At 41.0% G+C, this 18,068-nt stretch overlaps 2 protein-coding genes across 7 annotated transcripts in view; one reads left to right on the forward strand and one right to left on the reverse strand.

Annotated features, from left to right (window-relative positions):
• Nucleotides 1-7,845, reverse strand: part of ERICH1 (glutamate rich 1) — a 65,971-nt gene extending 58,126 nt beyond the window's left edge. The window contains exon 1 of the mRNA XM_068183615.1: nucleotides 7,722-7,845. Coding sequence (XP_068039716.1) covers nucleotides 7,722-7,743 — 22 coding nt within the window. The 5' untranslated portion in view covers nucleotides 7,744-7,845. The remainder of the gene's footprint in view (nucleotides 1-7,721) is intronic.
• A 196-nt stretch (nucleotides 7,846-8,041) lies between these two features.
• DLGAP2 (DLG associated protein 2) overlaps nucleotides 8,042-18,068 on the forward strand; it is a 452,231-nt gene continuing 442,204 nt past the window's right edge. For 4 of the 6 annotated variants that reach the window (XM_068183587.1, XM_068183591.1, XM_068183590.1 and 1 more), the window contains exon 1: nucleotides 8,042-8,202. In XM_068183587.1, the coding sequence (XP_068039688.1) occupies nucleotides 8,185-8,202 (18 nt within the window). In that variant the 5' untranslated portion in view covers nucleotides 8,042-8,184. The remainder of the gene's footprint in view (nucleotides 8,203-18,068) is intronic. The other 2 variants (XM_068183609.1, XM_068183588.1) reach the window with 2 other exon arrangements.

Here is an 18,068-nt window from a genome sequence, read left to right on the forward strand (position 1 = left end):
GAAGCTAGCAGTTTACAAGATCTTGTGTTTAGTCAAAGAGGAGGCTGTTCTGCAGATCATTGACTACATCTTCAGTCTCCATACTTCAGACTAAATCACATCTATCTATGAATTTATAGTGCTTCCTTCCAAACAGCACTGCTATTTTATGACATGCTTTCTCAAGGAAGACACCAAGTAATTTTTCAGCTTCATATTTCAAAATAGAATTCACTTGCATCTTAAGGCCAGAAAGTGTACTACTCTATCTTGTCCAAATGACTGTAAGATGTACTTTTACATCTACCTACACTGAGACCAAAAACTTTTATCTCAACACTTTTAATATACTTCAAGACTCTAGAGGAACTCCATAATTCATATCAGGGTTTTTTTCCAGTGCCTAATTGCCTTTGGCATAAGACACATACACACAGACTATGTTTGCTACTCAGATTTGAAAAACTTGACTGTTTTCAACATTGAAAACAGTCCTTCTCCTTACTAGGTTAAGGAATCCTACATTATATAGGAATATGTTTCCCATTGGAGATTGCCCTACAGGTTAGAAACCTTGATTCTGAAATCTCTTTTGGCCTGGAAAGCAGTCTTTCAGCCTCACACACCTTACTTTTAACTATCTGCCTTTGTCAAGAGAGCACTTTTTTTGAACAAAGGCTGTCCATCCCATTTCTCCCACAAACTGTGATAAGTTACTTGGTTGCTGTGAGGTTTTTCTGGCTTTGTTTTTTGAACTACAAAATTCCAAAACTAAGACTGAGTAGAAACACCATGGTGAAATGCTGATATCACAAACTGATTATTTTAAACTTGACTAGCTCCTTAGACAATCTTTTAGTTCTACAATGCTTACAAAACATTAGTGACATCTTAAAGGGAAAAAATTGTACAGGTCTTCACACGATATCTACACAAGGTGGGAATGGTCCTCTTTACAAGTTTACAATTGGTCTCATTGACATTACACATAACAGATGGTTTTAACAGCTAAAGCTATTATTACATATTTAATGGTGAAAAGAATCCACATGTACTGTTTGGGAATGAAATAATGGAAGGAGTTAATTGTATCCAATGTCCAAGAATTCTGTGCTTGAACTACTAGGTATCAGCTGCATCTCAGTCTGGTTGTTAACCAAAACGTCACAGGGAGCTGCACAAGAAATGTGGATGCTATCATTTTCTATCTGGTGTGTAATAGTAACTTCATATTATCAAGGTTTGTCTCAAGACCACTGACATTATTCTCACTGAAACAGCATCTATTAGTCTTCAACATCCCATAAGACAAAAAAAAAATCAGATGCTAATTGCCCTAATTTTACACCTGTCATATTCTTTATTACAGGTTCGAGAACCACAATGGAAAAAAAAATCCAGTTTTGTGCTCTAAGGCAGTAGCTGATAAAATATGTCTTCACTTACCTTTTTACTTAGCATTACTTTTTATAGCACATGGAAACCCACTTTGTTATCTAAAACTCAGTAATATAGAATTCTCCTGTCTGTGAGAGAACTTTTGAACAGCTCAAAGCAGCTTATTTAAGCATATGGCACATATCAGTAAGATTGAAAGGGAGAAAAGGAAAAGAATATAGTGATTAACCACCCCATATCTATGTATTCACCTAAATTAAGCAGTTATTACAAAGGGAGAGTTATTACAAAGAGAGATTGACCTGTGAGCCTCCAGACCTACGCAGTTCATAGCAATTGCAGATACAAAACAGTAACTTATTGCTAGAAAAAGCCAACATTTATTTTCTCTTCCTAGCTTAAAATAAACTTATTCAGTTAGACCAAGCACAGTCTCTGTCACATTGCAGTTTCAAATCAGTAAGACTGATCTTACATCTGTCAGTAAACTCTACATGACTTGTAGTTCAACAAGAATCTGACTAATAGATAGTGCCGTCCTGTCTCAGCAAAGGTTTTAGAGATCTGTCAGCAGGCCACGTTAATTACAGCCACAAGCTCCTAGACATCTAATAAACTTGACGTGACAAAGATGATAAGAAGTTCACAATGAGAACACCAGGATTTTGTTCTGCTGTTCATAAGAACCCCATCTGCCTTGCAGTGAAACCCTGCAAAATGTGTACTGCTACTGCAGTCCTGGGAAAACAGAGCATCTTCACTATAGTTTCAATTTGTGCATACTATTCATCTTCTACAAAACTTAAAAATATCTTTCTCATACTGCACCATTATCCTTTTCTTACTTGGCAAAATCAAACAGACCTCACTAAAAACATCTAAAGATATCTCATACACCCTTAACAAATCTGAACTTTGGTGACTATTATTATTATTATTATTATTAATAATCATAATTCTGGCCACTGAGTTGAGCCAACTGTAAACAACAGCTGCACAAGACTGTCAGCAGTGCCCTGGCAGCCAGGAGAGCCCACTGTGTTCTGGAGGGCATCAGGCACAGCTGGGCAAGGGAGGGGATTATCCTGCTCTGCACTGCTGCAGCCCCATCTCAAATCCTGTGTGCCGTTTTGAGTGCTACAATGTAAGAAACATACAAAGCTCTCTGGATAGAGAGCATCCAGGAGAGACCTACAAAGATGGTGAAGGGCCTTGAGGGGAAGCCATATGAGGAGTTGGCTTAGGGCACTTGGTGTGTTCAGTCTGGAGGAGACTGAGGAGAGACCTCACTGCAGTTACAACTTCTGTGAGAGGAAGAGGAGGGCAGACCCTGATCTCTTCTCTGTGGTGACCGGTGACAGGACCCAAGGGAATGGCCTGAAGTTGCATCAGAGGAGGTTTATGTTGGGTATCAGGAAATGGCTCTTCACTCAGAGGGTGGTTGGGCACTGGAACAGGCTCCCCAGGGAAGAGGTCACAGCACCAGCCTGACAGAGCTCAAGAAGATTTGGACAGCTTGGGCAGATGGTGTGTATTCTTGGAGATGGTGCTGTGCAGGGACGGGAGATGGACTCCAATGATTCTTGTGCTCCCTCCCAACTCAGTGTACTCTGTAATTCTATGAGACTTTTTTACTCTCTCTTCTGGACAGATATGGGGAAGGGAAGGGGGAGGGCTGTGCACTTATAACATCACTGTTCAGAAACCAATCTGAGGCCAACACAGGTGTAAAGTTTCAGAAAGTTTAAATCTTACTTCAACCTAAATCTGGATGCAAAGAGCATATGGCTAAAAGTGAAGACTGAACTATGCCACACATTGGCTAAAGTTATATGTTATGGTAAATGATAGTAGTAATATGGAAAACAGACATCAAAATAGCTGAAAACAGTAAAAATCAAAAAGCAAAATGCAAAAATCCCAGAACTCATTCTGACTTCAGATTACTGAAGAGAAAAAAATTGCAAATTTTAAACAGACAGTTTCACATGAGAAGAAGCAAGCTAAAATGATGGTAAATATATCAGTATTTAAAAACCAAACCACAAAATTGGCAGGTGTAGTATCACTGAGCACAAAGAAAAGTCCAACAGATTTGTGCATTAAGTATTATTCAAAAGAAACCTTCATAAATTTATATTATATAAAACATAAATTTAATTTAATTTCTACATAGCTTTCTTCAAAGAGTAAATATATCACCCTTTGCAGTGATTTCAACATTTGGTTATAACAAAATCAAGAAACTTCTGCAAGCATCCCTAATATACATATAACAGAAATCAATATTACACCAAACATCCCATCACAATAAAACTTCTGGAAGTTCCAAAGCAGCTGAATTTTTCTTTTCTTTCTGGACATATATGGAGTTTTACTTTAAGTCAGTAGCCAACCCATAGAAATCCAGACTTCTTGAGAGCAGTTTTCAACCTTTTGAACTAAACATAACTTAAAACATAAGAAACCACATATTGCCATAACAATCTGTGCTGGTTTTGGCTGGGTTGGAGTTTTCTCCACAGTAGCTGGTATGGGGCCGTGTTTTGGATTTCTGCTGAAAATAGGGTTGATAATACAAGGATGATTTCGTTATTGCTGAGCAGTCTTAAGGCCCTTTCTGTTACCTACCCTACCAGTGAAGAAGTTGAAGAAGGAATTGAGAGGGAACATGTGTGGAGCAGCTGACTCAAACCGTATGTTGACATGGTCAGCATATAAAGCTGGGGGAAAGAAGGAAAGGGGGAATGCTCAGAATGATGATATCTGTCTTCCCAAGTCACCATTACAAGTAAAGGAGCTCTGCTTTTCTGGGGAAGGCTAAACACCTGCCAGCCCATGGGAAGTGGTGAATGAATTCCTTCTTTTGCTTTGCTTGTGTGGATTTTGGTTTACCTATTAAACCATCTTCATCTCAACCAAGTGAGCTTTCTCACTTTTCCTTTTCTGATTCTTTCCCTCATCCTAGTAGCAGGTGAGTATGTGAGCGGCTTTGCTCTGAGGTGATAGATTCCAGATATCTATTTACAACAAGAGCAAACCTAGTGTTGAGTGAAAGGCATTACACACTGAATGTTTAAAAAGGCAAAATAGCTACAAACAGACACACCTCAACGACACACACCGCCACCTCCACCACTTCTACTAAATAACACAGATTCACACACCTGCTCCTGAATATAATCACTCCCTAGCATGCTTAAACAGTCCTACCTACCCTTGGGGACCATCCTATCTCAATGCAAAGTACGTAAGAATTGCTTGAACTTCCTAAGAACAAACCAACCCTACATTAACACACTCCATCTCCCAAAAAACCCCAAAATCCCAAACAGCCACCCACACAAAACACAGAACCTTAAAGACCACATCATGTCAGGCACTGCTCCATGTGAGCATGTGCTCCCCTTGCAGACTTTATAAAGAGAAGGCCATTGGGTGTATAATTTCTGCTACTTTCACTATCGTTTTGGTCTTTCTCCTTGACTGCATTTCTCATCAAGGTCAGCAACCAAAACTTTTTCTCCCTCCTTCCACAAAAGGTTTCAATGGCAGAGTCAAGTACACTTAGTCTAGTGTAAATTCTACATTTAATCACAAAACACCCAGTTATTTGTAATTTAGCCAATGACAATCCAAACAGAATTTACATCTTGGTAAGCTGTAATAAATCTTCAATCACATTTGCCAGGTAAGCAAGATACTTCTCACAAAAGAAAAAACAATATCAGGCATCAAACTCCACTTGCAATTAATATTTCCCTTACTGATAAACCTATATGATGAAAGAAAACACACCCACTTTAAAAAAAAAGGCCTCTATCTTTTTTCCCGGGAAAACATCAAAGTATTTGCCAAAATTATGTTGAGTTTGGAAAACAAAAATAAGAAAAGGATTTGAATAACCTCAAGATCTCTAAAAATCAATGCTTCTCTGAAACTAAAAAAAGGGAAGAAATGGTGTGTTTTTCTGCAAGAATATGTTTAATATGTGATATAGCCATTTAGAAAAAAACCCAGCAAAACAAAAAACACCAAAACTAAGGAACTGTAATCTCATTTCAACAACTATTATAATCCTGTCCCAAGTCACCTGAAAGATTAAAATAGCACTCCTTAAAGCAATATTCTCTGTTTAAAACCATTTGTCACTGATGTCTATCAAGTGTCCACATTTGCTTTCCAGTTTAATCTCTCCAATAGGAAGTCTCTTGTTGTCCCACTAGATCCTCCCTTGTACAGCACAACTTTTCTACCACTTTTTACTAGCAATTATATCAATAATGTACACTACACCTTCATCAATACCTTAACTCTACCTTTCAGCAGCTGGAACATCACTCTATACAACCCTTTATGAAAGTGTTATTTTGGGCTGGCACAAACTTTCAAGAATGACGACTAAAGCCTTCAAGATGCAATTGTCAATGTTTAACATCAACAAATGAGGAGTTCAGCTGTCCCAGACAGGATCAATATCTTGTTGATAGCACAAAGAATGACAGCGGTAGTACCTCTAGCCCTGTCACGAATCACTGGTACATGAGCAAGTGAAAAACAAAAAAGCCGCACAAAACTTAAAAAAAAAAAAAAAAAAAAAAAAAGCACTTTCTCAACTACTTCTGTAGCACCCTTTCCTGGCAGAGTGAAGTGCATTTCACTTACCTGCTCTACTGGCTTTTCACTATTTAGATTCCCTTCACTGACAATTAGACCCATGACCGACAAGCTGTTGACCATCCCGTTTATTCTGTATTACGGCCCAGTTCCAGACAAAATAAAAAGCTTAATTGCTCTATTGTCATGCAGACAAAAATCTGTCTTCAGCATTTCAAGGTACTCCTACAAAAAACCAGCAAAACTAACCTCAAAGACAAGCACCTAAACCTTCTTTCTCAGCTCTTTTATAGGACACCTGTCCTTTCAAAAACACATGTTTCACAACAGAAAGTCAACAGTTTTGATATATGCTATGGGCTGCAGAGGTTGATCAGATTAGGTTCCAAACTCTTCCGGTTTTCTTATTTCCTCCCAGGGGAGCATGTGACATCCTTGTATTTCTCACTGTATTTTCTTCCCAATCTAAAGTCATGGCTCCTTAGAATGGCTGAATACAACACGAATGATTTCCACCTTTACATAGTAAAGTCAGGCACTCAGCGTGATCATTCTAGCTTTCTCTGACACGCTAGCAAAACAAGTAGCTCTTTATCTGACCTTCAGTTTTAAACAATTTGAGAGCTTTAGAATTCAGTTCCCCCATTCTCAGCTCTAGAGCCATGCATTCATTCACAAGTGCAAGAACTCACTCTTCCTAATTCACTTTCTTCCAGAAAACATCAATTTGTAATTCACATCCCCAAAGCACAGAAGCAAAACAGTTACTCCTTCTCCCTTTCTCGCAAAGAAATCTGCATGTAAACTACAGTGTACTACTGTGTATTTAAACCTCCTTCAAACGATCTCTACTTGCAATCCGTCAGCAAAGAGCTTAAACATTAACGCTTGCTGATCAGTTTCACTCTCAAACTGTTATCCCCCCATGAAGTATTCCAGTTTCAGGATGCTGGAACTGTCTGTAAACGCCAAAGCCAAGCACAGGATGCAAGCCTTCAGTTCTCTGACAGCTCAGCTCTACTCGACACCTCTTAAGAACGATATATTTCTTTATGGAACACTTGTATTTTGATTATTGCGGTCTTCCTGTGCTGTGTCTTAGAAAACATTTAGATAAACGGAATAGACTGAAGCTGTGCATGGATAGCAGATATTTTATTCTTTGCAAGCACAGTACCACAGTTATTTCAGAAGCGAGATAACTCACTTTGAATAAGCTGAAATAGAAGGTCACTAACAAGTAAGCACGCATGTGTGTGCGTATTGAGGAAAAAAGGTGTCATCTTAAAATACTTTATGATTAGAGAAGTAGATTTTATTTACTCTCTCCCAACCCTCAGGCAGGAATATTCGGCCACAGAACCCGCCCGGCCCTCCGAGGCAGAGGGGCCGGACGGGAGGTCGGGAGGGCTCAGCCCCGGAGTCTCCGCGGCCCCGGGCACCCAGAGCCCCGCCTGTGCGGCGGTAAGGCTCCACCGAGGCCACTTTTGTCCATCCGCCTCCCCCCTGCCGGGCTCGCCCGGCTTCCTTCTCACCGCCTTCCCCCGCGGGAAGGGCACCGAGGAGCGGAACAAGCGAGTCCCGCGGCGGCAGCGCGGTGCGCCCGGGCCGGAACACACCTCGGCCGAGGGCAGCCGCGCCCGGGGCCGTCACCGCCGCCCCTCGGCTCCCTCCGGCAGCAGCGCGGCGGGACCAACCTCCCTCCGCCCCTCACGGCGCTGGCTCACCGTTCCTCCTGCTCCCGGCCATGGCCCCACGGCCTCTCCGAGACACCCCCACGGCCCCGCGCCTGTCGCTCTCCTTCCCGTTGGCCGCCGCGCCTGTCGGTCCCGGCGCTGGGCGCCGCCATTGGCGAGGACCGCGGCAGGGCGTCCCCGCGCCGCGCGTTGGCCCCGCCCCCTCCCGGCCCCCCTCAGCGGGCGCGATGCCCGCGCGCTCCGGCAGGGGGCGCGCGGCTGCGCAGAGCCGGCGGGGGCGCCGCTGCCGCGCGCGCGGGAGCGAGGGCGGGGGTGCGCGCGGGGCGCGAGGGGCGGGGGGAGCGGCGCGCGGCGGGCGGGCGAGCGGCGCGCGGCGGCCCCGGCGGGAGAGCGGCGCCGGGGGACGCTGGGCGCGCGCCGCTGCTCCCGCTCCCGGCTCTCCTTAGTCCTGACCCGCCGCAGCCCGCACCCGCCGCGTTAATAATGCACTAGAATGTCAGCGCTGAAAAAGGTAGGGAGGGAGGTAGGGAGGGAGGGGAGGCAAGGGAGGGGAGGCAAGGGAAGCGGCCGCCGTCGGGGCGGCAGGCGCGCCGGGCTGCTCGCACAAGCAGCGGAGGGAACGGGCGGGTGCCGGTGCCGCGGGTCCGCGCGGGGACCGCACCGTCGGGGCCGGGCGCCTGGGCAGCGGGGCGAGGGCGCGCCAGCCGCGCCGTCGGTTGTGGTGTCATCCCCATCACCGGTGCGTCCCGGTGTCGCCGTGGCGAGGGTCTCGCCTCGGTACAGCCCGGGCAGGACGGCTGCGCGGCGGAGTGCCCGATGCTTGAGCGGGGCGGCCGCGGTCTGGCACCCCCCCGTGTGACCGGTCTGGTCGGAGGGAGCGGCGGGAGGGGGATGCTGCGCGCGGAGCCGCAGTGCTGGGGCGATTTAAATTTTGGCAGCGCGTGATTCTGGGGCTGCCCTGCGAGGAGGGGCCGGGCAGCCGGGGCTGGCGGCGCACCGCCACCTGCTCCGCTCCCCGCTTTCCCTTCCCGGCCGCCGTGCCGCCCCGGGGAGGGTGCGGGTACGTCGGAGCGGCCGCGCCGCTCCGCCAGGCTTGTCCCAGTCCTCCGGAGGGACGGCCCGGCCCCCAGGGGCGGTGGGGCGGCAGCTCGGCAGCCGAGGAGGGGCGGGCGGCAGGTGAGTCCGCACGTTCCCCGCGCCGGCTCTGCGCGTCTGCCACGCCGCGGGCGCGCCCCCGGAGCGCGGGGGTGGGTGCCCGGCGCATCTGCTGCGCTGCCCTCGGTCACCGGGGCGATCACGGGTGGCTCTCGCCACGCAGAGGCCGGCGTTCGCAGGCGGGTTGGCTGAGCGCCTCCGCGGCCGTTTGAAACACCGTCTGCCGGAGAAATAAAATAATTGCCCAGTGTCATAATGAGAGCTCAGCGCGCCCCAGCCCGCCTCGCCTCCCGGAGCGGAGCCGGCAAACCGCCCGGCGTCCGCCACCGTCGGGGCGGGCGGTCCCCGCCGGCCCGACCCCACCTGCTGCTGTGGGGCCGGTACGGATCGGCCCGGGGCAAGGCAGTGGGGAGACCCTTCCAGCCGGCGGGAGGTGCAGAAAGGGGGCTTTCTTCTACCGCCCCGCTTTCTGTCGCCTTCGTAACCTAATTCCTGCCGCTGCTGGTGTCCCAGTTCTAACATCGGTGCCGGTGCCGTACAGCTTGGCGTTTAGCCATAAATCCATTTATAAGTGCTTCGGCCTCAACTTCCCTCAAACTTAAAGGGTTCTAATTTTCGATGACAACCTACTGTTTGTTTCCAATTTTGCTTCGTTACGGCACTTTCTTACACAGGCTTAATGTGCCTTGGGAGCAGGTGATACTTGAATCTCTTCCAAATTAAAGCCCTGAGAAGGGGACTAAGTGCTGCCGTCACCTTAGGTGGTGTGAGCCCAAGAGCACGGCTGTGAATGCAAGTGCCCTTCTTAGCCCTAGAGTGTTTTGTAACAATTTTTTTTTTTTAATTTGTATCTCTGCTTCACAGTAGCAACATAGGCAGAGCACTAACAAAATATAAAACACTGGATACCTCCAGCCATTTAGGTAGTAGATGACTGCAAGCGGGCATCCTGCGAGGAGCAATGGTCACCTCAATGTGACCGAGTGCAGATCCAAGGGCAGATGATGGAGAAATCTCATGTGGAGTATTAGTAACTGAATGTTTTCTACTGTGGGATGTGTCAAGGGGGCATACTGATGGTACTGGACATTTTAAAAAGCAGCTTGAGGTAGACCAGAAGATGGACAGTAATATTTTACAATGCACGTGTATTTGAGGTATCAGCCGTTCATATCTCTGATTTGTTGCATTTCCATCTTTGTGTTTTATCTGAAAAACAGGTAAAATAGGAAGAGTAGAAGTTTTCTATTTCTGTGCTTTCCGCAATATAGCAATACTTTCAAGTAATTTCCAGATGGTTTGCACAAAACCCTTCTTTTCAGAACCGCAAATTTTAATTTTACTGTCTGTAGTTATTTTTACTGTGCTAAGCTGATCATATCATTTATGTTTCAAAGGTTCTTCCCCATATCATTTTGCATGCTTTTCAAAACATATGTTATTGTGGTTAAAATGGACTCAGACAATGTTTAATAGTTTTATGAATTAGAATGTTATACATCAGAGATTTAATTCTGAGTGCTCGAGGCAGACCCTGTATGATCTGACATAATATTCCTAAGTTAAAGAATGCATTTATTATGCCATTGTTCAGTAACACATGAACTAAAATCTAGGATTGTCAAATAAATTTGTTGATTTTATTTTAGATTTTTTTTTTTTTTTTGCTTTTCATTTTAGTACTATAAAGTGTTATTTGCATTTAGTCAGTCATATATCTAGTTTGCACTGGAATAGTATAGGGCATACCTCTAATAACTTTTTAGAATTTCCAGTCCCTCTGAAATGAGTTTAAATTCCTGGTGCAAATTGAAATTACACTTAGAGTGAAGTCATAAGTGCTTTAAGCAAGCATTTAACAATCAGCAAGCATAGACTACTCTTGACAGAGGTATTGAGGAGAATGTGTTTTGTCTATGTAACACATAAAATCACAGTCAAATCCAAGACTTGCTGAATCAATGGTAATAACCATAATGACTTAATGGGATTGGGATTTCACATTTGTGTATGGCAGGATCCCACAAATATTAATTGTGATATTGTTGGCAATGCCAAGCTGTTGGTAACAAAGTTACCAAAGCAAGACAAAAATTTCAAGGTCCATTGTGGCAAACTAAAAGTAATATTCTAAATGAATTCCAATACATGAAACAATTTATTTCAATAGTAATTGGTATATGTGATATCAGAAACATATCCCTGAATAGAAGGATTCATATCTGATCCCAAGGAAAGCTGTCCAGTTTCCACTGTGTCTGAACATCAAGCAGCATTCTGCACAGAGGGTACCCTCTGCAAGCTCCCCTGAACACATTGCCTGTCCTGGTCCACTTATCATGTCACAGTTATGAAAGGGTTTTTTGACAGCAGATATTCTAGTAGGAAATATTTGTAGATGCAGTCTGGATGACTGAATTTCAGCTTAATTGTGAACTTTGCCTGTCTAAATTGTGGACTTTGGTGTAATCATTGGCATGGCTTTTTTGTGCCTTAACAAGGATGGTAAAATGCTATTTTACACCTGCCTTTGGCAAGAACTTTTTTTCCCTGTTTGTAATTGCACATAGTCAAACCAATTTCCTTGTATAACTACGATATTCCTATGAGAAATTTTAGTAATAAAAAGAACATAACCCCTCAAATAACCTGCTGATTTTTTATGAGATATACCATTGGGGGCCCTTTGAATCTGCATCAGTCAAACAAAAACAGCTGTTTTGGTTCTACTCCATGAACAAGACAAGTCTTATTTGCTGCTTCACTTAATCAGTACAGTGAATTTGTTTCTATCTAACCATGCATGGTGATTGAGATGACCACTAATGCAGAAAGTCAGTGTTAACCCATCAATTGTGATTGTATTTAAGGAAGACTTTCAGTTCTTAGAAATGTATTACATGGGCCAAAATATCCCATTGAATTGAAAATGTTCTGTTTGCTAAATGTGTAGTTTTGTTTGAATAGCTACAGGAAAAAAAATATACACATATTAGTTCAGTTTGCCTTGCAAAAATTCATAGTCATCCACGAACCATATGGCTTTCTTACCTCTAGTAGAGAAATAGCTCTCAGCATGGCAGATACAGTATGTCAACAGCTATGATCAGATATAAGTAGAAGTGGGCATGGATGAATCAGAATCTCTTTTAAAGTAGACTTGCTGGAGAACACAACTTCCCATATTTCAATCCATATATATCTCCATTATAGAACTACATTTCCCAGAACAGATTATAGTTCATCACAACTACTTTCTGTTGGAGAGGCTGAAATGATTCATTAAAGTAAAATAAGTACTCTTCCCATGATATTTATTTAGAAAATGTCAAGTAGCAGTTTATTCATTTAGTACACGCTCGGTTGTGATGGGAGGATAGAAATCACTGCAGTTAGATTTCTCAATCAGTATTTCCACGCATGCATATATATTTGGTCTCACTTTGCTTTTATCTGTTTCTCATTGTACTCTCTTAAATATTTCTTTTGTGCATAAAATTTACTTATCTTCCATGCATTTTCATTCCATATTTGTCACAATTGTCCTTGCCGGTTTTGAAAATGAACAGCAAATAACTTCCAAAATGGCATTGGCCTTAAGCCCTCTAAATTTTTTGTGGCTTTATAAGCATATGTTCCTATGATATAAAAAAACTTTATTTCTATTTTTGATAGTAAAGGTAGCATCCACCAGCAGTTAGCAGAAATACATGAGGTATACCATAGATGAAGGCTTTTGTCTCACAAGGGGAATCAATGTCTGTTATCTTCAGGAGATGCTGCAACCACCGTGTGTAGATAAATTGGCAGTAGTGGAACATCTCAAAAATATGATCAAATGCATAAATCCAACAAGACAAAAATCAGTAATTTAGAGATTCAGACTTTGCACAAATAGTAGAAAGCTTAAGTATACTCCAGAGTTTCTGTCTATCTATAGCTCCCCATCTTGGGTCCTTCATAGCTTCTCCTTCTCCATGCAAAATTCTTCCACCACTCTCAATTTTGCATCTTCTATCTTAAATACTCTCTTTAAAAAGTAAATTTGTTATGTCAAAAGAAAGAAGAGCATCTTAATGTTGTCAGATTGGCCTGTTCTCATTTTGAACAAAAAAGTTCTTGCATTTCAAAGTTTATTCTAGAAAATGTAAAGGTTAAATCTTGATGATGACATTGAAAACAGTTAGGAAAGCATAAAACTAAGACACAGATTTAGGGAGAAATTGAACACCACTCTATAGCATAGTGATCAGTTAAGGTGTCTCTGATATGTATTTCATCTTGGAAGCTGAGAGGCTGCTTGAGCAGTGTTCAGCCTCTGGCATGCTGCCTTTCGGAGGAAACAACTTCTCTGCATTGTCCTGGTGAGGCAGCAGGTCGGTATTGAGAAAAACAATTCAGAACTATTTTTATTATCTTTCTCCTTTAACTGAGGTGATACTGTATTTTCAGTAATCCCTGAGGTGTGGTGAGGATGCAAATTAATTGTTTAGGCTTGTCTGGAATCTACTTTACCTTAGCATCACATTTTAAAAAAAAATGCTGATTTTCTTAATGAAATTTATTTTTGTGCATTGGAGGTCAACTGAATAAGTTTCCTGTGATTCTTTGCTTCTTGATGCTATGGCTTGTATTGTGAAACTTTTAAAAGCCTTAATAATGTTATGCAAATTACATATCATAAGTCTCCAGCAATTCGCCTAGTTTTGCAACTGGATAAGCTGGTGACTTTTCATTGAAACAGACACAATATTATTAATGATGTAGATAACCAAGTTACCCTTAAAGGAAACTTTGTCCAAACCATTTCCCTCTCATGTGGTGACTTTTAGAGCTCGTGCAGCTGCAGAATACAGAAATATGCTATTGTATTATTCTGTGCTTTTCTGGCAATGAGGAGTAGAACGAACTTCTCAGCTTTCACACCTGCCTTCTAGTTTCACAAGTAGCCTATAAAAATAACACTGAACAAATAGCTTCAATCGCCACAAGTGGGAGGTTACTTTTTAACCTCTTTTTTTCCCCTGAATAGCAGACAGTAGTGAAAGAATCTCAAGTAGTTGCTACACCTTTTATTCTTATATTCTAAAAATAGGGGAGCAAGGAAAAAAAAAAAACAAAACCATAGGATCTTCCACTTCCACATTCTTGTTGATTTATGGATTAATAAGTCATTGGGATATAAAGCTAAAGAGCATAAACACTCTTATTCTCTCAAATTTGTCTAAGCAGAGTCCAAGTAAGATAAAAGACAACAGTTTTGCCTCATTCATGCAGAGTGAAATTCTTACCAAATAGCATCAGTATAAGGCCAGCTTTATCCTCTGTGCAACAGCAGATTTCACTTAAATCGACAAATATATTCTTTAGTTTTAGAATTTGATAACAATTATCTTCCCTGATGAGCAGAAAGGAGGGCAATACTTGCGTTTATTCCTTTGACTCACTTCCCTTGATCTTGCAGCATTTCAAATCCTGCATACTTGAAGCTACAAGAAAAATCTTTTTTTAATGCTAGAAAAGGAAATGAAAAGGTATGTCCAAATGTCTTGAAAAAACTATGTATCTATCTCAATTCTTAACCAGTCTTCCTCATGATAACACAATGCAGAGGAAATAACACATAGACTTAAGAATGTGTGGTTTTTTTAAATTGGGCTATGAAGACCATCACAGCAAGAAGATGCTGAGTATCAGTGAGAAGTATTAATATCCTCCAGCTGGGAAGACGATGGGCTCCCATTGGTAAGAATGACATAAGCTTCACCTTCCCTCTGGAGGAGAGCTCAAGCCTCTCTGATGTTTCAAGCCCTTTCTGGCAGCAAGACATGAAACTGATCTTTTCTTTGATGGCAACTTGTGGCTTTGTTATCTAGCATGTGGCCTGGTTTTGGACTATTTTGGGATTATCTTTGCCATAATGTTTTACTTAAAGGTAAGGAATTGAAAAAATATGATTAAGTGTTCCTGTTATGCACTGTATACATGATAAATTTATTTTTATTTGAGTCTGAAATTTTGATCTCACTCATTGAGGGTCTGTTTACACATACTGTCACTTAGGAGTAGCTACTATAGCTTATATTCATACCACAAAAGTCCAAAATTTGTTTTCAGAGCTAGATAAACTATTGGATTTAAGAGAGTAGCTTCAATAGATAATAGATTATCTATTATAATTTTTAAATAACTAATGTAAATGATTTTTTTTTCTTAGTAACTTAAGAGAAAATTAAATATATTTTTTCCTTTCTGGAATTCAAATAAATAAAGTGGAATGCTCTTTCCTTCCCCTCAGGTTTTGGTAGACTGAGAAAACAAAATGTTACATGTGGCTTAGGCATGGCTCCTTCATAATGGTTTGTTGAAAATCCAGTTTACTACAATTTGTAGATCAGAGTAATTTTTTCACAAGGTCCTGTGGTTTATAGCAATTATATGCAGAAAAGGCTGCAGTACACATAAGAATGCAGCATTACTTTTGTTGCCAGTCCTGAAATGCATTGGATTCTTAGTGTCTCCCATCTCAATATATGTCAGCTCTTATTCATTATGCAAGAGGTGAGTATAGCAAGTGAGCTGTTTCAGAAGAAATTACTTTTTGTGAAGTTAAAAAGGGATGCAATTAGTTATGATATAATGTACTCCTCAAAAATCTTAACATGACACTTCTAAGGGAGAAATTGTTTCTATGATACCTTTAAGTCTCATATCCTTTAGTAAAATGATGCATTCATATATTGCACTGACCTTTCTCACGAAAATTTGAGTTATCTACACTGGAAGGTTTCAGCTGCAACAAGATTTAGAAAGTTATGCATTACTTTATGAATACAAAGGCACATAGTGACATTTGAAAGTAAGGAAATAGAGCACCAAAGTATTAAAATAGATCTAAATGATAAATTAAATATTTTGAAGTTGTTACTTTTCAAATTAAAAACTGATAGATTAATTTTGGATGCTTCCCAGAGTTCTTCTCTTTTCCCCCTTATTAATGTTTCTCTACAGCTAAAATAACTTGTTAAAGGTGACAGAAATCAGTGGAAATATTCTTATGTCCACCAGTAAATGACCTCATAGAGTAATGTGTGTTAAGTCTTGAGGTAATTTATAGTGCAATTAATGTTCTTTATATTGTTTCATTTTGAATTATCTTTTTTTACATGTATATTGTTTCATTTTGGATTATCTTTTTTTTACATGTATTTATTTTTCCCACCTTAATTACTGTATTTCAAAATATCTTTTTCATTTTATGGTGCTTTTTGGTATTATGCATACCTGAGTAAATGTAAATGTAAATATATCATCTGATATATTATTATTTTTATCATGTACTGTGCTTATGATTTTGAGCAGTGTGGAAGTCTCTCCAATACTCTTAGTTGTGGATAAGTTATTCAGCATACTTACTTTGCTAACCAGTGCCATCTCTCTGATCAGTTCCCTGGGATTTTTCTATTTCTTTTTACTTTCTGAAATTGTCATGAGTTGCTGTTCTAAAAATTATGCTGAAAAGCAAAATACGAAGCTGCGAAGCTCAGTGTGTGCTAGGCTGTAGAATAATGCTTTGATCAATAAAATGGAAAAGTTTCTCCTATATAAACATATCACATTCAGATGGCATTCTCTTTAAGGAGCTTTCCTGGCATGTTGGTGAGTAATCTTCTATTTAGTTGCACTCCTGAGTAATATAATACATTTTTCTTTTCATTTTTTTAAGAAAGATACAAATGCCTTTTCTGAACTTTGTTTAATAGAATATTTTCTCTGCATTAGTTAATTGCTTTAAATTGCACACCATTATTTTTAAAACTTTGTGGCATGCTTCCTAATTGGATGGAATTTTGTTTAAAATGTACTGACAAATACGCATTTGTTACTCCAACATGGACACTGAAGCTTAGCCAAGGCAGTGTGATACCTGAGAATCACAAGGATGTGTAAAGCCTTACATTCTGATTACAGACTGGAAATGAAATCTAACACTTTGCTTCACTACTAGAACAATCAGTGCTCTAGGTACAGCTCGTTAACGTTTGTGTTTTCCTGCACTTCATGTTGCAGTCTATGAGCTGGAGGGTGAATAGAACAGGAGAAAGCCCAGGTTAATGTTGAAAAATGGGAGAGTATTATGGAGGGGTTTAGGGATGTGTGTGGTACTGCTTGGCAGCAGAAGAAAAGAAGACAAATGATCAAGAATATAGATAAAAGTGTCAGAATGTAACACTGGAGAGATCCTAATAGTGCAATACGGGGGATGACTTTTGGTTGCCTTGTTCTGGTTACATGTAAGGGACAAGAACAAAGTTCATAACATCCCTTTCCTGAGGTATCACACACATTTTAGGAACTGTATCATGCAAGATTGGCAGACTTTAATGTTTTCATGAGTGTAAGAAAAAATTGCATGGACTATAGGTAAACAGACATCAGTATTGCATAATGTATCTTGATATATAAAAAATTATAGAAAAGGCTCATCTGATAGGAGGTAACTGCCAGGATACAGTTGGATTGTTCTTTACATGGAAAACAGATTGCCTGTAAAATAGGGTAACTTAGATAAAAAAAAAACCCAACAAAATCCAAGAAGACGTTTACTGAAAGAAAACATTATTCTGCTATTAACTTCAGTTGCATAATGCTACATAATGATGAATAAAATTTGTCTCTCTTTTTCAACATCTTTCATAAGGCTGATCCAAGTTACCCTAAAGAAATTAGGGTTACTTATTATTATCACTACTTACTTATTATTATCACTAAAATTTGCCAAGAAAGTTGTGCTTCTCTTGACCAATGGAACAAACTTTTCCTGTGTTTCTGAATTGAAAGCACAAGGAACAAAGTATTCTTGGCAGCCAGGCTGTTCCCCTGTGAATTCTCTTCTGAAAGACATCAATGTGATCATTAGTTGTCTTTATTTTTCCAGAGCAAAACATAAAATCCTCCAGCCTTGACCTCCCTTCATAAATATGTCCAGCTCTTATAATCACTACCACTGGTGAAATCTTATCTGAAAGATTTGCAAGAAGTACCAAAATAAAGAGCAATGTATGTGCATGCAAGATGTCCCCTTTTTGAAGGAATGATAGATACACTGAAATACTGTTCAAAAAAACCTTACTGATGCATTTTCTTAAAAACTGTATCCATGAAAATTTACTCTAATGGTCCAGTACTACTGTTTCTTTGGCTACAGCTATTAATCGTGTA

The sequence above is a fragment of the Anomalospiza imberbis genome, chromosome 3 (genome assembly GCF_031753505.1).
Source record: "Anomalospiza imberbis isolate Cuckoo-Finch-1a 21T00152 chromosome 3, ASM3175350v1, whole genome shotgun sequence".
Lineage (NCBI taxonomy): Eukaryota > Metazoa > Chordata > Aves > Passeriformes > Viduidae > Anomalospiza > Anomalospiza imberbis.